This window comes from Panulirus ornatus, chromosome 25, assembly GCF_036320965.1.
Source record: "Panulirus ornatus isolate Po-2019 chromosome 25, ASM3632096v1, whole genome shotgun sequence".
NCBI lineage: Eukaryota > Metazoa > Arthropoda > Malacostraca > Decapoda > Palinuridae > Panulirus > Panulirus ornatus.
The window spans coordinates 6338144-6362116 of NC_092248.1; the positions used below are offsets into that span (position 1 = coordinate 6338144).

General features: G+C 35.7%; 2 protein-coding genes across 8 annotated transcripts in view; one reads left to right on the forward strand and one right to left on the reverse strand.

The window, feature by feature from the left end:
* The window catches only part of LOC139757211 (glycerophosphocholine cholinephosphodiesterase ENPP6-like), a 137854-nt gene that overhangs the window by 48434 nt on the left and 65447 nt on the right, over positions 1-23973 (forward strand). The window lies entirely within an intron of this gene.
* The window catches only part of LOC139757214 (protein tipE-like), a 53873-nt gene continuing 30144 nt past the window's right edge, over positions 245-23973 (reverse strand). For 3 of the 7 annotated variants that reach the window (XM_071677385.1, XM_071677380.1, XM_071677381.1), the window contains 2 exons: positions 20878-20913; positions 245-5474 (listed from right to left, as the gene is read on the reverse strand). In XM_071677385.1, coding sequence (XP_071533486.1) covers positions 5408-5474; positions 20878-20913 — 103 coding nt within the window. In that variant the 3' untranslated portion in view covers positions 245-5407. Of the gene's footprint in view, positions 5475-14803; positions 14868-20877; positions 20914-23973 lie in introns of all 7 variants that reach the window. The other 4 variants (XR_011714541.1, XR_011714542.1, XM_071677383.1 and 1 more) reach the window with 4 other exon arrangements.

Below are 23973 nucleotides of genomic sequence, written 5' to 3' on the forward strand. Positions count from 1 at the left end.
ATAGGAGGTATCAGTTGATTTATATTTCACTGATACATACTAACTGTTATTAGATGATTTTGCCCATGCAGTGTCTTGCATAATACTAAATTGGAAAGCAGTGTATATACAGATATTTTGATATCAGCAAAAGTTGAAACTGGAAGACTGTCGATAATATATGTAATAATGACATTTTAAGACCAGCAATGTCAGTCATTACAATGCAGGGATGAAATAATAAATAGGAATCATAATGATACAGTTAGGTTTCCACTGTTTATTTTTTTGCACACGTTTACAAAATTTATATGAAATAACAGACTAAAAACACTATGAATGTGGAGGTTTAGCTCCTAGACAGTTTGTGACATGTCTTTTTTCTTATTCTTTTCAGTAAAGCAATTTTATATATATAGAAAGGCAATGTTCAGTTAGAGAAGGTAGGAATTAGTTACCACACATGAAGCTTATTATCGCAGTCTATAAAGTCAAATAGTGTTGACTTCATACGTAATGGATTAAAACAATTGCATTATAAAAGTATGATCAGAGAAAGTGGTTACAAAAATCATCATTTGTAACACTATATATTTCAATGATTTGAATTTATTAATGGGAACACATAGTTCATCAATACATAGATGAATCTCAATAATTCATTGCAAGCTGTTTAGGATTTAACTAACAAAAAAATGTAAAAAGAATAATTCCATGTCCGGAATTCTTCAAAAGAGACATGTAGCTTTGAAAATTTCAAAGCACATTTGTGCATAAGAAGACACTTCTGTAGATCTAATTGCTGCAAAAAGAGTTTTAATCTAAGGCAATTTGGACAAAGTAAAGCCACACACAAGATGCTGCTAATGGAAATTCTATTTCCACAAAGAACAGAATGCCACGTTCACAACGCCAATATGACGGGAACAGCAAGATTATCAATAATACCCATGTCTTTAGTGGCACTTTATTGATACCTACACCCAGTACCTTCACAAACTTTATACACTGCATATAAAAAGTTAGCATTAACAAGAAATCCATAGCCATATGTGGTAATTCAACCAATAAAGTGAGAAGCAGATATATCTAGTTTATTTTGTTCCTGTCTTTCTTTTTTTTCTTAAAGAAATATCCTGAAATATGTCTTTTAGTAAGTTTCAGTAAGCATCATATCAGCAAAGTTTGACTAATTCCTGCCTTGTAATTCATGAAAACATCAGAGTAAGTAACAAGTATCTATATTAGTAACTGACACTCAGAGTGCACATGTTAAGACATCTATTACTACACTGTCTGTGACATTATGTGACAGTTTCTGACCTTTTTTTAAGACCTGTTTAATCACTGATGGCCTTTATAACTGATGCCATTGACTTGTTAGTGTTCCTAAAATATTCTTGTTACTTAGCAGTACTCTGACTTATTGAATGTATTACAACAGCTAACACAGCAATAATAAAATCATAAAATCATTCCCTATTCCCTACTATGAGGTACATCAAAGCCTTATACAACTTACATGGAACTAAAATTCAACCTCACGACAAGGTACAGAAGCCTTATACTACTTGAAAGGCAATATAAATCTAAATTCATACAAATCTCTTTAAATGTTTGTCTTTCAATTTGCATCCCTAGATTAATAATCCTAAGTTGAATCACATAAGTAAACAAGAGTGGCAAATAGTCATACCATTATGAGGTACATCTTCATACATCAGACTAGACATTTTGTTTCTATTATTTCCAGTGTCTTTTTGTATTGTATCAAGTATCATAATGTTCTCATTAGCTTGTTTGCGCAATATAGCACCAGGGAAGGGGGGCAAGATCACACTTTACATGAAAATATAATAATTTTATGCATACCTGGCACACAGATAAATCAAACGTGGAAGAAAACTGGCTTTAACCAATTAATCTCTTTTCCAGTATCAAAAATGCCAGTCAGTTATCACATGTGAATATATCAGTGTAATGGACATATGTAATCTCAGTTTTTGTGCATTTGCTTTTGTGTGTGTGTATGTGTGTGTGAAAGAATTTGTGTAATTATCTATGTTTGTTGAAACCTCTTGATATGTATGTGCAATATATCTAGGAAATTTAATATGGATATCCCTATGGGCTACAGAAAAAATATTAAATTCGTTCTTTATTTAGAAAAGTTACCTCACTTAAAAATGTGTGGGGATGGGATTTGCTTCATGTGCTCCTAAAGATATTTCTTAAAGATTATGAGATAAAGATTTTGGTATGTTTTTTATGTCTTATTTGACAGATATTTAGACCTTATTACCTCATTAATGGGAGCTTATATAATTTTTTCTTTTCTAATATATGTTTTTAAAAGTCAGAGTGTACATGATAATTACTTCATTGAAATTGTGCCTAACTTTTCAGCATTATGATGTAGTGAAAGATTAACCTAGCAAAGCAAAATTTTTCAAATTTATTGAGACTGACATTAGAAAACAAAAAGGATAGTGTTAAAATGATAATATTTTGCTTTTCTGTTTTTTCTATCCACAAAGCTTCTAAAATATCCTAGAACATGTATAAGAAGTTAAATAACAAAAAGACATGGAGGTCAACTTCTCCCTTTTTTAATTTGTATCGGGTAACTTTGTAGATGAGGCCAATGCTGGTTGGATCTTTGAGAGGACAAAATTCACTGACTGTACATGTTTATTGTTTTCCCACTGCAGTATCCCTTTACTTAGCATGCATTTCTAGTTGATTATTATCAAGCCAGTTTCCTTCCACCCTCAACATCACATTGGGAGATTCACAAAATTATGAGCAAAAAATTCTTTATGACATCTACAACTATTGACTAATAATGATGTGATGACTGATAGAAATATATAACACTGAAATGCTAGTACTTACTAGTGTCTTGACTACACGTCTACAGCCCCTCAGAGGACGCACTACGTAGAGTTCTTAAGGCGAGAACTTACAAGCAAGTACAGGTTTACTCTGAGATGATGGGGTTGTCTGTTGAAAACTTCATACACACTCATACATTACAATATAACTGCAGATGTTTATTAAGTAACTGAAGACAAGCAATATGCAACTGTAAATGTTCAAGGTAAATTAACAAACTGGAGTCAGACATGAACTGCATGTGGTAAAAATGAACAATCTTTTAATGTGAATGGTATATCACAGTCATATTCTTTAAACCTCCTTTGACAGACATACTGAAATTAATTAACTATTTGCTCTACATTAATTTTCTTTGCATATGAGTGTGTATGATCTTTTCAGCTTAATTTATACTATTGATACTGCTATACCTTAGCATGAATCCACAACAAATTATCCTACTGACTTCATAAATATTACATATGACATTGTATCAAACTGTCATACTATTTCTGGAATTCTACCAAATACTAACAAAACTCGAAACACTACTTCCAAGTAGCTGTTTGGTGCTGCAAAACACAATGTTTATTATTGTCTCACTGATATGATGGCCTGAGACAGTAGGGAGAGAGTAGTAAGGAGGTAGAAAGTAGAATATCGTTTAATTTTACAGTAAAGCACAGCAGGTATAATGAGACTTAGAAATGTTGAATAGCAAGAATATATTGTCATCACATAGTTCTTTTACCTTTTACAAAAACTGGTTTTACTCTAGGGTCATTTATTTCTGGGTGATTAACAGTACTACTAATTCTGGTCATGTGACTGATGCAGTTGAACTACTTACTATGACACTACTCATTACTACACAAGAAACGACCACAACCAGATGATATCTTTAAGCATTTCCAGGTCTTACACACAATCTTGTTGCATCTCAAGACTTTTGTCTCATCTCTTACACCGCTTTCATGTCTGAACCTTTAAGCCTTCCAATATTTTCAGGTCTGAACCTTGGTATTTTTTTGATGCTTCCAGGTTTTAATTTCTCCATTCTTTGGAATCCAGTATCATAAAAGAAGTATGTTTGGAAACTTCCACGTCTTAACTTCAGTCCCTTGTGGTGCTTTCAAAACAACCTTCATCTCTTCCAGTACTCCAAGACTAAATCTAAATTCTACAAGCACTGCAGTTTTTATCTAATTTTTCATATGCCCTATACTTATCATGGGAGCTGTCTTTTATCTTTGATTCTTGTTGAGTTTCCCTATTGAGAACCTGATGTATCAAGCACCTTGATGCTGCCTTTTATTATATGTTGTGCACCTCAACTGGTCTGATGCACCTGGGGGAAAGATGATCATTTTATTATTGATACTTATACATAGTTCTGGGATTTTCCCATGATAGTCCATATATTTGATGTGAACCCATGATATCTTTGCTCTTCAACTGAATTATCTTAAATGTTTTATTCAGACTGTTGTTCAACCAGAGAGATATCACTGTATTTAAGTTTTGGACAAGACCCTTTGGTATTCTCTGTATACAGTATTATTTTGTAATTGTCATGTCTGCATATTAATGCAAGAGGATTTAAAGTTATATGCCAATCTTAGTACTTTAGATATTTTGATGAACCAATGCAGGCAATAAAGAGTTTTTTGGGACTTTTCTAGCTTAAAGTTTCTTCAGCCCAACCTGACTATTTTGTGAAAGAGGATGATTTGAGTTGAGAGAGAAAAAGTGCTATGAATAATGTCATCATTCTTCTTGCTTCATTCATTTGAGTATTCTCAACATAGATTCAGCAGTTTCTTTGTTGTTTTTTCCAAAGGTAAGGTCACTTAAATCTCACTTCTTGATCTTCATTACATCTCTTATGCCATAATTAGCTTCTCCCAGCCCTTCTACATCTCATTCTTAGTTTTACAGGACCTTTAAGTCTAAACTTTGATATACTTGAGCATTTCTATACCTTATCTTTTGTATCCTCAAAATATTAACACCATCTTTTATCACTTTAAGGTGTGATCATGTCTTTCATTTCTTCCATATATCTCATCATTCTCTCATGTTTGTACATATTATTCTCATCATCTTGTGTTTCCTCATAGCTCCCTCATGGTCTTCTACTACTTTTGACCTGTTTTCGATATCATCTGGTACATATTTCAGTATTTTCTGGTAGCTTTATCCAACATCCTGCATTACATGAGACCCCTATCCCTACATTTCTACACTTTCTGATAACTTCCTCACCATCTTTTAGCATGTGAACTCATTTTCACTATCTTCCATTACATCATACACCTTCCACACTATCTCCTATACATCTGAGATTTGTTCTTCCTATGTTTCATTACTTCATGAAACATTCCCACTGTCTTCCTATACCTATGAGTCTGATTCACTATCTTTTACTTTTTCAGGACACCTTACTCACCATCTTGATACATTTCTGAGTCTCATGCTCATTATCTTTCTGTACTTCCTCATAGTATCCTAACCATCTCCCAACACCAACTCATCTTTCCTGGTCTAGTCTTCATGTTGAAGGCCTCTCCACAAACTCAGCTTCTTGGAAGGAGGTTTCAGTTGGTTCCCTGTGACTGCTGAAAAAGTAAAACAGCTGTTAGAATTATAATATAGATTCTATTAGAGAAAAAAGTGAAAATACTTATGTTAGTATTTCATTTGCTTTCCCTTTCTAATTGGATAAAAAATACATTACACAGCATTTCACGGAAAATTCAAGGATTTAATTAATCATTATGAAAGTACAGAGTATATTCCTAATTCTGAAAAAGCATGTTTTCATGTAGATGATTCCAAATGTAATCTTGTCATGAGGAATTTCACAATACATTTAATAAAAGGAAAATGTATTCATATATGTTTTATATCTCATTCCAGAAATTCTTGATATAGATATTTTCACGGCCCATATCCATAGTTTTCCCAGTGTTTAATCCTTACAACAGTGACAGGAATATGTAATGTAATTTATGATGATGAAATGGTCATCAAAATATCATTGACCTAATAGCTTAGATTATTCATTTGGGACAAGTATATATGAATCTAGGAGTCCATGTTGCTGAATCCCATGTCATGAAACTCAGCACAAATTTTTACACTTTTAACAGCCAGTTCTTTTAAACCCAGTGCAAAAGTTTACATTTCTGTAAGCATACATTAAGTGTAGTAGATATGTCAGCTCATTAAGAGCCAGCTGTTGTAATCCAGTGCAAATATGTACACAGTAGACATATTACAGTAGAGTTGTTTAACTTTCTACATTTCTTTTCTTCCGAACAGTTGCTCCATTTATACGAACGACTGATCTGTCCCTGCATAGAGCACTACTTTCACCTCTAGGATGATTCCTAATCTGCATCCTTACTCGACAGAATTGAGTTGAGAGCATTCCAACTCTCCCAGGCTTACTTCAAACCTTGACCTACTTGTCCTACACCACAATGTTGGTTCACTTCCCTTTTCTATTGTTATTACTTTGGTTTTTGCTCCTGAGAGCTGGCTGCTTGTGTTCTCTCATCTCTAGCAAGACCACACAATACTTGGCAAGCTGCTGTATCACATGATTATTGTGTTGCCATTGACAACTCAAGGGTGGGCCATTTTGATCATTTTTTTCTTTCCCTACACCTCAAAGCTTTGGAACTCTCCACCATCTCATGTCTTTCCTAGTCACTATCAACTGCACATTTTAAAGTTTTTTCACTTCCTCCAAAGTATGGAAATTCTGTTCCTTGTCTTTTCTTTTTGCCTTTCATTAATCTCTTTATATTTCAGTTAAGGTCTTTCCTTGATGTGGATAAGGTCATCTGTTAGAGCAGGGGTTTCCAAACTGAATTCCACAAAAATCTAATGGATATATTATTTCTTCATATTTTTTTGTGAAATTCAAAGGATTATTACAATCATAAAAGAAACATTCATAATTTACATACCTAAGAATTAAAATGAGCATAAATTTTGTAAATATGTGTCAGAAGTGGAGGGAACAAGGAGAAGCAGGAGACCAAATTGAAGGTGGAAGGATGGAATGAAAAAGATTTTTGAGCGATTGAGGCCTGAACATGTAGGAGGATGTAAGTCATGCAACAGAATGGAAAGAATTGGAAGGATATGGTATCATGGGGTCGACATGCTGTCAGTAGAATGAACCAGGGCATGTGAAATGTCTAAGGTTAACTATGGAAAGGTCTGTAGGGCTTGGATGTGGTGGATAGGAAGCTGTGGTTTTGATGCATTAGATATGACTGCTATAGAATGGACTGAGTGGATGTGGCCTTTCCTCATATGTTTCCTGGCGCTATCTCACTGTTGCAGGGGATGGTGATGCTGTTTCTTGTGGGGCGGAGTGGCACTGGAAGTGAATAAACGTGAGCGAGTATGGATATGTAAATGTGTATATATTTATGTTTATGTATCTATATTTGCGTGTATGTGTGTATCTGTGTATATATGTGTATGAGAGAGGATGGGTCTTTCCTCATCTGTTTCCCTGTGCTACCTCGCTGATGCAGGAAATGGCAATCAAGTAAAATGAAATAATAATTATAGATAATTCTAAATTGTAGTTTTTCATTACATCTCCATTTACAAGTCACTTGTTTCCCTCTCTTCAGTTTCAAAAAACAACCACTCTATTTTGGAAACCTCGCATAATTAAGATTACAAATTCTCCTTTCCAAAAGCTAAGGGTATTGTATAGGTGCCATGAATGTTTTTTTTGTAAGAAGTTATTTCATATCTTTTTGGGTTTTATATACACTTGTATTAAGTACTGCTGGCATATCTGGAGTGGCTCTTCCTTCAACTTTCTGTTAGTAACAGTGGATTCAAAAGTCTTCCATCTCATTAATTCTTCTGGCATCACCACTCTTCAACCATCCCTTTCTGTATGCTACAATGTAATTGGTCTCTCTCTATTTTACAGATATTATTTTGGCCTCTGATCTTGTCCCTGCTGCCAAGGTTTGAACAAATGCACAGATCTGGGTGCTGTTTCCCACAGTTTCTGTGAGGAGACCAGCCACTTGAGGAATGATCATTATGAAACATATTTTTTCCATCAAACAGTTAAGCTGTGGAGTTCTCCTCCTCCTTTTGTCTTCTTCTCTTCCTGTCATCTTTAAGAGTTAGGTCTACGTACACCGGCAGAGCCTTGATTATTTTCTACCATATTTTTATATTATTTATAAGCTATGGGCCTTTTATATTCTTTTAGACTTGTCACTCCCTCAACCCATATCTCAACTCGCTTTCCCCCAAGATTGGCTACAAGTCACCTGAGTGAAGGGTTCATGTCTTTACAGCTTGTGCTTCAGGGGTGATTTTAGTATTGTTTTAAGCATTTTTTTTTTCTAAGACTAACCTCTTAACATATTATATTCATGTTTTTTCTTGCTTTAAATGTGACTGATATAGTAAACTGTGATCTCCTTATACTTGACTAAGAATAGTCTGACAGCTTTGACAGAATTACATGATAAGGGCATGTCAGAAAACTGGCTTAAAATATACTTTTCACAAGTTCAGCATTGTCTTGATTTTAATTATTCTTCTCAACAATCATTACTAAGAATTTTAAGACAAACATCCTAATTTCACCAAAAAATCTTTTATATTATTTTTGTGTTTGGAATTGATTTTGTACTGTACAATGGGATGCATATCAAAGTCTTTCATTGGTTACTAATACTGTATAACCACAACAAGTACGTCTCATTTATACCTCTGGAACCCATCCTCAACACAGTCTGTTACAATAAAAAATACGAAGACATTCTGACTTCCTTTCATCTCCAAGGCTCAACAGTGAATCTCACTTTGACTAAGTACAGAGGAATATGGGCAATGATGGTTGCTTTCTCTCATCCTGACACTACATCATAAATATGGGAAATGGCAAATAGGTGTGAAAGGAAGTCCATGTTGGTAACTGTACATCATACATGCAGTCATTTTCATTTTAAAATTTTCACCTGCTGTTCCATAAATCTAACATTCCCTTTAGTGTATACTGATGATGTCAAGGCAGAATGTTTGCTACTAACACCACTGTACTGATTCCAGTATACTCAAGTCATGATTGGCACACAAGAGGCTAACCTGAAAATAAATATCACTTTTCCAAAAGACATGCAGCACATGATAAATGAATTCTACGTTCATGATAGTACTACCTGCAAAACAACTGTTATCCTTATCTTTATTCAAGTTATTGTACTTGAAACACATAAAGTATTTATTGGTGATTTCATATTTCAAAATCCTTCACCACTGTCTTAGAAAGGAAACAGTTTTGGTGTATAAGCATAGGTATAAACAGAAGTCTTCTTTGGTTTCCTGTGACCTGATTAAAGTTTTAGTGTCAAAGCATTATGTTTTAATAATTACATTCCCACTTGAATGAACTGACAGCAGGTCCATCCATACTGTATCTGTTCAAGATATTCTGAATATAGTCTGTTTCCTTCATGTTCCTTCTGATAATGTACTGTATAACAAAAGCACTAAAAATAATTTCTACAAGGAGCAAAAGTTTGCAACCTGTTTATAGCTAATCTACAAGAAGAACATTAACTACTGCATGCACTGTGCCACTAACAGACCTCAGGGAAGTCATTCATAAGTACTAATGGCATGTTAGCATTTTCTTTAAGAAACAGGATTGAATGATCGGGCTGCAGTCTTTAGACTCCCTTCAAAGTATTATCTTCAAAAACTGATTTTAGGCCTAAATTTTAATGACCCCAAGAACTCACACTGAGGGGTAAAATTTATTCATATATGTAATTCACATAGAATTTACAAATATTTTCATGAATCAGTAATATCCATTAATTCACATGAATTCATATAATCCTTCCCCCTCTGAATGCACTTAGACATTGATATGCATTATTTCATGCAAGAGACCAGTGAAGTGCGCAAGCTAGGTTAAATATTGTGGCTGGCAAATGCATTTCCCTTTGTCTGGAAATAATTTTTGGAATTTGTAATGAAAGAATTTTATTTACAAGTTTACATTTGCTTATAGAGCATTTCTGATTTGGTATCTGAACTGCAGTCTTTTTGAAATAAGCATAAAATCACTGATGCCAGATATTTGAGAAAGATCTAGTTTTCAAAAGTGCAGTGGAAAAGAATTTCAGCTTCTAATCACTTATTTGAAACTTACTTTTTCCCCCATTAGGGTGTAGATACAAATCTGTAGGTTTCCATTTGGGATACAACATTGGGCTATACTGACTCTTTACATAGATGCTTAAGCTTAAACTTGTTCACTTTCCAGTAGGGTTCTGATTTCAGAATTGCAAGTCTGTTATGGTGCCATTTTCATCCACATAAAGTCCCACTTAGCATTTAGATTTTAGTTGTAGGTAAGGGTTCGTAAATGACTTTTTCATGAATGATTGCCCTCAGTTGAATGACACATCGCCAGTTTTGCCATTAAAAGAAACAGATGGAAATGAGACTAATTTTGGACTTATGTTTGAGGTGGTTCCTGATGAAATTAAGCATATCTTAAAAGCTTTCCAGTGGGCTTAGGTTCAAAAAAGGACAGGGCACTGTTTTTCTTTACAAGATGTTCTACTTATAAAGATAAATTTCTCATTTTGATGTTTGAATATAACACACATAGAGAGTAAAATTACTCTTGAAAAACATTATAACTTGCAGGAGATAAACTCATATCACTAGAAGACTTACTGTGCTGTAAGCTCACATTACTAGAAGATTTACTGTGTTATGAGCTAGACTTACTGTGTTGTAAGCTCACATTAGTAGAGGATTTACTGTGTTAGGAGCTCATATCACTGGAACTCTTATTGTGTTGCAAGCTCATATACTTAGAACATTCAGAGTGATAAGACTCACATCACAGGTATACTTATTGAGTCCTAAGATCACATCACTGGAAGTGGATCATAGGGTGGGGGAGGGGGCGAAAATTTTGGGAGCCTTGAAAAATGTGTGGAAGTCGAGAACATTATCTCGGAAAGCAAAAATGGGTATGTTTGAAGGAATAGTGGTTCCAACAATGTTGTATGGTTGCGAGGCGTGGGCTATGGATAGAGATGGGCGCAGGAGGATGGATGTGCTGGAAATGAGATGTTTGAGGAAAATGTGTGGTGTGAGGTGGTTTGATCGAGTAAGTAACGTAAGGGTAAGAGAGATGTGTGGAAATAAAAAGAGCGTGGTTGAGAGAGCAGAAGAGGGTGTTTTGAAATGGTTTGGGCACATGGAGAGAATGAGTGAGGAAAGATTGACCAAGAGGATATATGTGTCGGAGGTGGAGGGAACGAGGAGAAGAGGGAGACCAAATTGGAGGTGGAAAGATGGAGTGAAAAAGATTTTGTGTGATCGGGGCCTGAACATGCAGGAGGGTGAAAGGAGGGCAAGGAATAGAGTGAATTGGAGCGATGTGGTATACAGGGGTTGACGTGCTGTCAGTGGATTGAATCAAGGCATGTGAAGCGTCTGGGGTAAACCATGGAAAGCTGTGTAGGTATGTATATTTGCGTGTGTGGACGTGTGTATGTACATGTGTATGGGGGGGGGTTGGGCCATTTCTTTCGTCTGTTTCCTTGCGCTACCTCGCAAACGCGGGAGACAGCGACAAAGTATAAAAAAAAAAAAAAAAAAAAAAAAAAAGCTCATATTACTGAAAATTAACATAATTCTAAGCTTACAAAAGTGGAAATATATTGTACTGTAACCTTACACCATTAGGAAACTCACTATGTATGCCATAAGCTAACAAGAACAGAATACTTAGTGTCATACCACTACTAGAATTATTTATTCTATTGTAAGTCGGCATCACTTGAAGACTTTTAATATTATTGGTTCTCATTACTGAAACACTGTCATAAGCAAACACCACTTGAAGACAAATTAATATGTGGTTAGCTTATCTTGCTGTGTTCTAAGCTTATACTGCTATGTCATGGTCTCACATAACTGAATGCTTACATAAACAGACAAATTACAATATTGTCAGTTTATATCACTGGGGTACTTTATGTATCGTGAGCTTACATCACTGGAAGACTTATTATTGATGTGTTATGAGCTTACATCACTGGAAGACTTACTGTTAATATGTCATGAGCTTACATCATGGGAAGACTTACTGTTAATATATCATGAGTTTAATAACACTGGAAGACGTACTGTTGATATATCATGAGCTTACATCACTGGAAGACTTAGTGTTAATGTGTCATGAGCTTACATCACTGGAAGACTTAGTGTTAATGTGTCATGAGCTTACATCACTGGAAGACTTACTGTTGATATGTCGTGAGATTACATCACTGGAAGACTTACAGTTAATGTCATGAACTTACATCACTGGAAGACTTACTGTTAATATTCAAAACTAACATCACTAGAAGACTTACTGTTCATTTGTTATGTGCTTATATCACTGAGAGACTTGCTGTTGATATGGCATGAGCTTATATCACTGGAAGACTTAATTATGATGTGCCATGAGGTCACAAGACTGGTACACTTACTATTAACCCTTTGTCCATGATGTAAATTTCCAGCTGCATTCCCAAAAAAGTGTCAGTTTTCTAGCAAAATATGAATGTGGTAATTGGTCCTTCTTTTTAATAGTTTCCTGTCAGGGCAAATCATAAAGTTTTCATATCTAGCATTAATGTTCCTCAAAAACAATATCTGACAGCAATGGGAAGAAGAGAAAAAATGAAAATATAGCATTTATGGAAGACACTTGCAGGAAGGCATAAATTTCAAATGTAAGAGAGAGATTTCCTGTTTCTTACACTCAAAGTGCTGTCAGTGGATTGAATCAGGGCATGTGAAGCATCTGGGGTAAACCATGGAAAGAAGTGTGGGGCCTGGATGTGGAAAGGGAGCTGTGGTTTCGGGCATTATTACATGACAGCTAGAGACTGAGTGTGAATGAATGGGGCCTTTGTTGTCTTTTCCTAGCGCTACCCCGCACACATGGGGGGGAGGGGGATGCTATTCCATGTGTGGTGAGGTGGCGATGGGAATAAATAAAGGCAGACAGTATGAATTATGTACATGTGTATATATGTATATGTCTGTGTGTGTATATATATGTGTACATTGAGATGTATAGGTATGTATATTTGCGTGTGTGGACGTGTATGTATATACATGTGTATGGGGGTGGGTTGGGCCATTTCTTTCGTCTGTTTCCTTACGCTACCTTGCAAACGCGGGAGACAGTGACAAAGCAAAATAAAAAAAATAATAATAATAATAATAATATATATATATTTTTTTTTTCTTTTTTTTTGCTTTGTTGCTTTGATACTTAACACAAACTCAATAATGAACCGTAAAGGGAGTAAAATATTAAAGTGCTGGGTTCAAAGGGATGCTAAACACTTGTCAAAAACATTGTATGTCATTATTAGCTAAGGATTATAATACAAATCATGAACTCAGCATATAGTGGCATTATGATGTCTATAACATACCTACATTTGGTGAAAACAAAGTAAAACAAGAAAAATAGAAATAAATGAATAAATATGTTATCATGTTGAAATGGTTAATGTATTATGAGCTTGAAGAATTACAGTTAATATGTCATGAGCATATACCAAAAAGACTTACTTTTAATGTCATGAATTAGCCAACTGGAAGACTTACTGTTAATATGTCATTATCAAATTTTACATCACTGGATAACTTATTGTTTATATGTCATGAGCTTATTTTACTGGTGACTTACTGTTAATATGTTTTGAGTTTGCTTCACTAGAAGACTTACTTACTGTTGATATGTCATGAGCTTACATCACTAAAGACTTGCTGTTAATAAGTTTTGATTTTGCATCACTGGAAGATATATTCTTAATATATTTTGAACCCACACCACAGGAACACTAATTATATGATTAGCTTACACTACTTATAGACCTGCTATAAGAGGCAAACATCTATGAAACAATAATTGTGACATAGACTTTTATTATTGCAAGACAATGCAATGAAGTTCATATCACTAGAAGATATATGTGCACAGACTCACATCACTGAAGGACTCGCATGCATTAGGCTTACATCACTGGACTATACATCTTCTACTGTAAGATCACATCAGTGGAAGACTTGTTTACCATAACCTTATTATTAGAATATCCATCATGCCATATGCTTACATCACTGGAAGAATTACTGTGCCATAAGCATACAGTACTGGAAGATTCTGAAATGAATGGGTGATTTTGTCTTGATACCAATGGGGGTAGAATTTCATGCTTGGATGTGGCATAACATCCAGAATAACATAAAACAACAGCAGTAAAAAGTAAGACAAGTATATTATAGTACAACAATAGTATCACAGCACAGACAAAAATGTTTGTCCATACTTTTATTTGAGTACATTGACATGATATTTCCCATAATTACAGTAAGGTGAGCCACAGAAAGTCCTCGAATCTTTAACATCTTACAGATTATTCATACCAAGATTTTATTGCTTGAAATTTCCAAAAATGCAAGGGTGAAGATGAGGGGACTCTGCATTGACTACCCTGCTAAGAAGTGGGAAACATTATTCCTGATACACCTAGAGAATATAACAAAATTTGCAGATTGGTCAAAGTAATATCTCACCTGTGCATTATACTCGTGTTTCACATTCATTTTTATGTTGTAGTATTTTATGGTGCATTCATAAAGTTCAGCATAACCTTCATGCACAGTGATTTGTAATATTAAAAATTTTTGATGATTTAAACTTAGTGGTGAGCGATAGACAGCAGGTCTCTTTCATAAAAGAGTCTTAAGAAGACTCATCCATTATTTGAACATGCGTTGGTAATGTGATTCACAGAAAGTTAGAAGAAAGAATCAGTGCTTGATGAGAAATATGATGAGGTTGCTCACTTACTGTAGAAACTTGGCACCATTATCACTTCTAATTATTGTGTCTCGTGTGAGGTGCATTCTAGGGGCTGCAACAAAGATTTTTTTTTCATCTTTAATAATGCTCTAAATAGAAGTTATTGAATGAAAGCATAATGAGATTATATCAAAACAGATAATGATAAAGATAACAGATACAATATGATAACATCCTGATTCCCTCAAAATTTAAGACAATGCACAGACAAAAAAGTTATGTTGGTCATTAGTGGCAAAATAAAACTCTAATTCCAATACAGTACTGTGATTAGAACAATTACCAAAGAAGGCTTCTGACTGCTGCAGCAGTACGGAATGTCAGTATCCACAAGGCTGAGTCCAGTTAATATTAGGGGAAAAAATACAAGCCTAAACTGTCACCATCATATTCAAGACTGATGAAATGTTTATTCAAGAAATTTTTATGGATTCATCAAGTCTTATTGTTTAAAGTCAAATGAATAGCAAATCAAGGTATTAAAACCTTTTTCTGTTGAAACATTTTCTAGTGACATGGGTTTGATAAAGTAAATACACACTCACAGTCAGATCTCATATATTGTTAACTGTGGAAATTATAAGACTGAATATTAACATTGTCATATACCATAGCACATAAGGCTCTCGTTACATTGTGCCCTCATACACTGCACCGCTCTTACAGTGCAGTAGCCTGCAAAGTATATTTAAACTTTGTTCACAAAGTATAACTAGAATTCCTTAATGTATTCAGAAGTATGAAGTCTGTTGGGGATGAGAGAGCTTGGGAAGTGAGTCAGTTGTTGTTCGCTGATGATACAGCGCTGGTGGCTGATTCATGTGAGAAACTGCAGAAGCTGGTGACTGAGTTTGGTAAAGTGTGTGAAAGAAGAAAGTTAAGAGTAAATGAGAATAAGAGCAAGGTTATTAGGTACAGTAGGGTTGAGGGGCAAGTCAATTGGGAGGTGAGTTTGAATGGAGAAAAACTGGAGGAAGTGAAGTGTTTTAGATATCTGGGAGTGGATCTGGCAGCGGATGGAACCATGGAAGCGGAAGTGGATCATAGGGTGGGGGAGGGGGCGAAAATTCTGGGAGCCTTGAAGAATGTGTGGAAGTCGAGAACATTATCTCGGAAAGCAAAAATGGGTATGTTTGAAGGAATAGTGGTTCCAACAATGTTGTATGGTTGCGAGGCGTGGGCTATGGATAGAGTGGTGTGCAGGAGGATGGATGTGCTGGAAATGAGATGTTTGAGGACAATGTGTGGTGTGAGGTGGTTTGATCGAGTAAGTAACGTAAGGGTAAGAGAGATGTGTGGAAATAAAAAGAGCGTGGTTGAGAGAGCAGAAGAGGGTGTTTTGAAATGGTTTGGGCACATGGAGAGAATGAGTGAGGAAAGATTGACCAAGAGGATATATGTGTCGGAGGTGGAGGGAACGAGGAGAAGAAGGAGACCAAATTGGAGGTGGAAAGATGGAGTGAAAAAGATTTTGTGTGATCGGGGCCTGAACATGCAGGAGGGTGAAAGAAGGGCAAGGAATAGAGTGAATTGGAGCGATGTGGTATACCGGGGTTGACGTGCTGTCAGTGGATTGAATCAGGGCATGTGAAGCGTCTGGGGTAAACCATGGAAAGCTGTATAGGTATGTATATTTGCGTGTGTGGACGTATGTATATACATGTGTATGGGGTGGGTTGGGCCATTTCTTTTGTCTGTTTCCTTGCTCTACCTCGCAAACGCGGGAGACAGCGACAAAGCAAAAAAAAAAAAAAAAAAAAAATTCAGAAGTATCAAACTGAAGTTACTCAGATATTTCATGCTGTAATTATCATGAACTAGTTTTTAGATGTGATTCTGTTCTATTATTCTGTTATACTTTGAAACTGTCTCCTGCATTAGCGAGGTATATGTGATGTATATACAATATTTTGTTACTTTAGAAAAATAGTTTGTCTTCCCAAATGCACTGCCAGATTCTAGCATGAAAAAGTGTACTTGAAACTATTATCAACCCTTTCTTTACATGATACATTAAAGAAAGTAGAGTACTTATGCTGAGCCATAAGAAAACTAGTAAAAACAGATGCCCAATAGAAAAATAGCAGTATTTTGTTTACCTAAAACTTATTGTATAACAATCTGTACAGTATTTTCAAATGTGAACCAAAAGGTAATTACACATGAGTAATGTTAACCTGTAATTTTCATACCATAAAAACAATAATTTCATTGGGGACATTATTCATTTTCATTGCAGGCCACAACACACCTCCCAGTGTCATTACATACATGATGCAGCGATGTGCTACCTTACTGATGCATCATTGCCTGCCAGCCACAACCTTTGCATCCTCAAAGGTCATATGTATGTACAATATTATTCTCTCCCTTCTGACTGTGGCATCTAGATTTGGAAATACTGTAAATGTGCTGCAGGGTGAATAAAGTGTGCATATAAAACTTAAGTATGAGACACTAGTAACTAAACATCATTATATGATTATCAGCCCTTTAACCTCGCAATTAAGATTTCTTTCCATGTCTGTGAAATGCCTTTTTCAGTATGTATGAAAAATATCTTTATCCTTTAATGCTGTAGTGAGTAGCATCACTTGCCATGAGTTATGCAAGAGCTCACCTGGGTTGAAATCTGCAGCCAACCCAGCTGCTCACAACCCCTTGGGCTTGTTGATAGATAGGTGCTTGGCTTAGGCTAGGGTATGTACACACACACACACACACACACACACACACACACACACACACACACACACACACACACACACATGTATATATGTAAATATATATATATATATATATATATATATATATATTTTTTTTTTTTTTTTTTTTTTTTTTTTATACTTTGTCGCTGTCTCCCGCGTTTGCGAGGTAGCGCAAGGAAACAGACGAAAGAAATGGCCCAACCCCCCCCCATACACATGTACATACGTCCACACACGCAAATATACATACCTACACAGCTTTCCATGGTTTACCCCAGACGCTTCACATGCCTTGATTCAATCCACTGACAGCACGTCAACCCCTGTATACCACATCGCTCCAATTCACTCTATTCCTTGCCCTCCTTTCACCCTCCTGCATGTTCAGGCCCCGATCACACAAAATCTTTTTCACTCCATCTTTCCACCTCCAATTTGGTCTCCCTCTTCTCCTCGTTCCCTCCACCTCCGACACATATATCCTCTTGGTCAATCTTTCCTCACTCATTCTCTCCATGTGCCCAAACCATTTCAAAACACCCTCTTCTGCTCTCTCAACCACGCTCTTTTTATTTCCACACATCTCTCTTACCCTTACGTTACTCACTCGATCAAACCACCTCACACCACACATTGTCCTCAAACATCTCATTTCCAGCACATCCATCCTCCTGCGCACATCTCTATCCATAGCCCACGCCTCGCAACCATACAACATTGTTGGAACCACTATTCCTTCAAACATACCCATTTTTGCTTTCCGAGATAATGTTCTCGACTTCCACACATTTTTCAAGGCTCCCAAAATTTTCGCCCCCTCCCCCACCCTATGATCCACTTCCGCTTCCATGGTTCCATCCGCAGACAGATCCACTCCCAGATATCTAAAACACTTCACTTCCTCCAGTTTTTCTCCATTCAAACTCACCTCCCAATTGACTTGACCCTCACCCCTACTGTACCTAATAACCTTGCTCTTATTCACATTTACTCTTAACTTTCTTCTTCCACACACTTTACCAAACTCAGTCACCAGCTTCTGCAGTTTCTCACATGAATCAGCCACCAGCGCTGTATCATCAGCGAACAACAACTGACTCACTTCCCAAGCTCTCTCATCCCCAACAGACTTCATACTTGCCCCTCTTTCCAGGACTCTTGCATTTACCTCCCTAACAACCCCATCCATAAACAAATTAAACAACCATATTTTTTTTTTTTTTTTTGCTTTGTTGCTGTCTCCCGTGTTTGCGAGGTAGCGCAAGGAAACAGACGAAAGAAATGGCCCAACCCACCCCCATACACATGTATATACATACGTCCACACACGCAAATATACATACCTACACAGCTTTCCATGGTTTACCCCAGACGCTTCACATGCCGTGATTCAATCCACTGAGAGCACGTCAACCCCGGTATACCACATCGATCCAATTCACTCCTCAAATATCTCATTTCCAACACATCCACCCTCCTCCGCACAACTCTATCTATAGCCCACGCCTCGCAACCATATAACATTGTTGGAACCACTATTCCTTCAAACTTACCCATTTTTGCTTTCCAAGATAATGTTCTTGCCTTCCACACATTTTTTAACGCTCTCAGAACTTTCACCCCTTCCCCACCCTGTGACTCACTTCCGCATCCATGGTTCCATCCGCTGCCAAATCCACTCCCAGGTATCTAAAACACTTCACTTCCTCCAGTTTTTCTCCATTCAAACTTACCTCCCAATTGACTTGTCCCTCAACCCTACTGTACCTAATGACCTTGCTCTTATTCACATTTACTCTCAGCCTTCCTCTTTCACACACTAACAAACTCAGTCACCAGCTTCCGCAGTTTCTTACTGGAATCAGCCGCCAGCACTGTATCACCAGCAAACAACAACTGACTCACTTCCCAAGCCCTCTCATCCACAACAGACTGCATACTTGCCCCTCTCTCCAAAACTCTTGCATTCACCTCCCTCTTAACCCCATCCATAAACAAATCAAACAACCATAGAGACATCACGCACCCTTGCCGCAAACCAATATTCACTGAGAACCAATCACTTTCCTCTCTTCCTACTCGTACACATGCCTTACATCCTCGATAAAAACTTTTCACTGCTTCTAGCAACTTGCCTCACACACCATATATTCTTAATACCTTCCAAAGAGCATCTCTATCAACTCTATTATATGTCCTCTCCAGACCCATAAATACTACATACAAATCCATTTTTTTTTTCAAGTATTTCTCACATACATTCTTCTAAGCAAACACCTGATCCACGCATCCTCTTCCACTAATGAAACCACACTGCTCTTCCCCAATCTGATGCTCTGTACATGCCTTCACCCTCTCAATCAATACCCTGCCATATAATTTCCCAGGAATACTCAACAAACTTATAATACCTCTGTAATTTGAGCACTTCGTACAATGGCACTATGCATGCATTCTGCCAATCCTCAGGCACCTCACCATAAGCCATACATACATTAAATATCTTTACCAACCAGTCAATAACACGGTCACTCCCTTTTTTTAATAAATTTCACTGCAATACCATCCAAACCCGCCACTTTGCCAGCTTTCATCTTCCACAAAGCTTTCACTACCTCTTCTCTGTTTACCAAATCATTCTCCCTAACCCTATATATGTATATATATATATATATATATATATATATATATATATATATATATATATATATATGCACTGAATAGCATTTATGTTACAGTATCTTATTCTCTATGGATTTATGAATATTCATAGGAAAGCAATGTACAATAATCTGAGAGATCATTTCATATGTAGATTTTCCCATATTAGGAAAGTCTACTCGTCTACAACTTTGGATATCACTTCTGTCATCTAAAAAGAAAAATGGTATGTTGTAAATTATAATTTGAGCAAGGAACAATTGCAAGAGTTACTTGTGAAAGGAAGAGAGCTGCACATTATTTCAATTGCAAGATTGTGGTTGCTGATCACACTGCACAACCATGCCAACTTACATAGCAAGAGTTATGTATGCAGAAAGATCATCATGCCCATTCAGTGCCATGAGCAAACGACATAGGAAAGTATGTTGTCTGCTTCACTGTGACAATAATATTAAAATGCCAGCATCTGTGCAGTAATGTCAGACAGAGCAGAAGCTGAAAACACTGAGCAGCTATTATTAAAAAGATGTGATATTCCCTGTGTGTCATAAGCTCACAACACTCTAGGGCTTGAAAATGACTGAGGTAATGATTGATTAATCATCAGCTTGTGTTGGTTTAGAGTGCAAACAAGCAAGAGTTAAGCGAGAGGAATCATCACGGGTAAGATTAGTACAGAATTACATTTACCTGGTGATCGCCACACGATATAACGACGTTCCATAGCTGAAATGGATAACATTCTTATGTTCTGAATATATCACTTTTATGTTCTGAATATCACACTCATATTCTGAATATAACAGTTATATTCTGATTTTAACACTCATAATCTGGATATAACAATTATGTTCTGATTATAACAATTATGTTCGGAAGATAACACTCGTGGTCTGAATATAATTCAGGTATTCTGAATATATAATAATTGTATTCCGAGTACACTTTGACACTTTCATAAAAAAAAATTGCACTCTTAAATTGTGATTATAACATGCTCTGAAGATATCAACCTTACAATAATGTTCAACATCTTTCTAAAGTTACTCAAGTCTATATAATAATTGTTGCCTGATATAGAGTCGAGGTCTTCTCACTTTAGATTAATCTCTGCACATGAGAAGCATGTAATATGTCCCAATATCTAAAGCTTGTTAATGTTTTTAATCTAGATCTAAATGGCACTCCTGGGAAAAGATACCCTAATAATCTGTGATTCTACATTTATCAGCTTTCATTGAAAGATGTGGAAAGGGTGCCATGACAACATATGATAATGATAAGGCTCATATGATTAAGTTCACATCTACAAGAAAATCAGTTGGATCACTTATCATATAAGGCTGTTTAGATGGTAATTCATTTGTTTCATCATTACTGCTTACAGTTATATAATTAAATTTAGTCTACTAATATTATATTCTCTTTTACAAAAAGTGCATTCTTACCTACTGACTGTCAAATCTATGAGGAAGTACACAGTTTTCATTAAACAAATGTAGATGATGGAATGACTGAGAAGCAACAGAAAATGAAATGTAAGAAAACAAGAGAAGAACTGGGGTGAGAATATTTAGTGTAAAAGCAGTTTTGCTGACAGTTATTTGGTTACATATAATTTAACACAGGATAGATCAATACAGGGAAAAGAAGGCAGTATTAGTAGGATGCAACATATAATGATAATAAAAATAGAGACAGATACATCAAGACAAGGCTAAGCAAATCAAATATAGGTAGAAATTAGAGAAAAATGAGAATATTTTCTCTTAAGTGGGGTGAGGTATTATAAGACTTAAAGGACATTAGCAAGAAAAATAATACGGAATATATATAAGAGAGGTTGTGGTCATGAAGAGTTGGAATACTGAGAGCAAAAGATGAGGCAAACATGAGTGCTTAAGAATAAAAAGTATTCATCAACCCTGTAGAACCTGAAGGAAGATAGAGTGGAATAAGATCACTAAAAGAGAGCACAACATTTGGAACAGTAAAAAAGAATAAATGCTTAACTGTACCAGTTTGCTTCTATATATAGAAGATAAAAGAGGTATTCATAAAAGTCATATCATGAAAACATGAGTGAATCAGAATGCTAATCATAAAAAAACACTGGCATCTAAATAATACTAATGATAACAATAATACTGAAAATTAAAAACATCTAATAATAATGATATCAATTATAAGATTTCAAAATAATAATAATAATGATAATATCCCTAGGATTGGGAAGGAAGACTGCTATCCAAGACTGCAAATCAAAGAAGGTGACTAAGAGAAGCTGAAGTGAAGGGTTGGGAATTCTTCCTTCCTATATTATTACTTTCCAAAAGTAGAAACAACGGAAGGAGCTATGGGATGATTCCCCTGGATGACATAATCATCAGATCCTGATGGTCCTAGGCTAAGACGGGAAACTGCAAACAAATATGAGAAAAACAACTTAAAAAGTAAAACAGAACAGATGCATTCCAGAAAAGTTGTCTGTCATGTGGAATTCTGGTGAGCAAAGCGTGCTTTACGAACAGACTCTCATTATATAATTGGAGAAGTGCTCCTATAGAAAAGATTTCTGTTTAAAGACGTAACAAAACACAATCAAGAATGTAGAGAACCTCTATTAACCACATTGAATTATAAATTTCAAGTTTTGATGAAAATTAATAATACTAAAAACAAGGCACAAAGTAAAAATAGCAATAACTTTCTCAACACTGGAAAGAAAGACCATAATGTTCTTGATACCTTTTAATGAACATTTTTCTTCAATCTAGACCCTTTAACAATTTTTCCATCTTTTCCAATAAACTTCTTAAATGGTGAGTCACTTTTGTAGGCATTAAAGCCTAAGCAATGGCCTTCATTTTGTCTCTAATACCATGTATTTTTCACAATGTGGATATTGCAAGAACTATGCTTCAAAATTTTGGTTAAGTTCTTCATATGCTTCAGAGCACCTGGACTTCCAATTTTTCATCTAATGCAACTGATTTAAAGGTTAATTGCATCTGCTGTTACTAACACTTTACATTTTTTTTAATCATCTTGACACTGATACTGAAATTTTATGACATGAAGCATTCATGTAACTAACCACAGTAAAGATCATCAAATGATAAGCAGAATATAGGTACACCTTTCCCTCCACATAATAGAATAAATAGGATCCTGAAAAGTTGGACATTAAATGAAATGCCAGTTAGCACTACTTGTTTTCCCATAGACTCTCATCATTTAAATTAATGGTACATTCCTACAGAAACTTTCTGCTCCGAGGCATAATAAAAATGATTTTAAAGAATGCAGAAAACCTTTTCTTTATACAAAAATGATATAAATTTGATAGTGATTGAATAACATAATTGTGATACATGAAACAATGCATAGGGGTGTGATGGAATTACTAACAGGGATAGGAAAGGGCAATAGTATCATCTGCCTGACCCTCTACATCATCTGTTTCTGCTGTAGGCAACAGAGAAGCCTCCTTTGTTTTTGCTAATTTACATGGGGAAGGGGGGATTTTTCCAAAAAGAACACATCCAAAGTCAGCTGCTCTGAATTACTTTTTATTCAGCTCCAAATGAAGTAAACTGAATTATTTACTGATCTAAACATTCTTATTATTATTCTCTGTTGTATATATTCTCATTTATTAGCACTTTAGATTAATTATAAAATCAAAAATAAGTCAAAAATAAAATTAAAGGTAACATTTTCAACTCTGACAAGAATGACCATAGTGTTTATTGGCACCTTTTGATGAATCTGGCCTTCACTCCA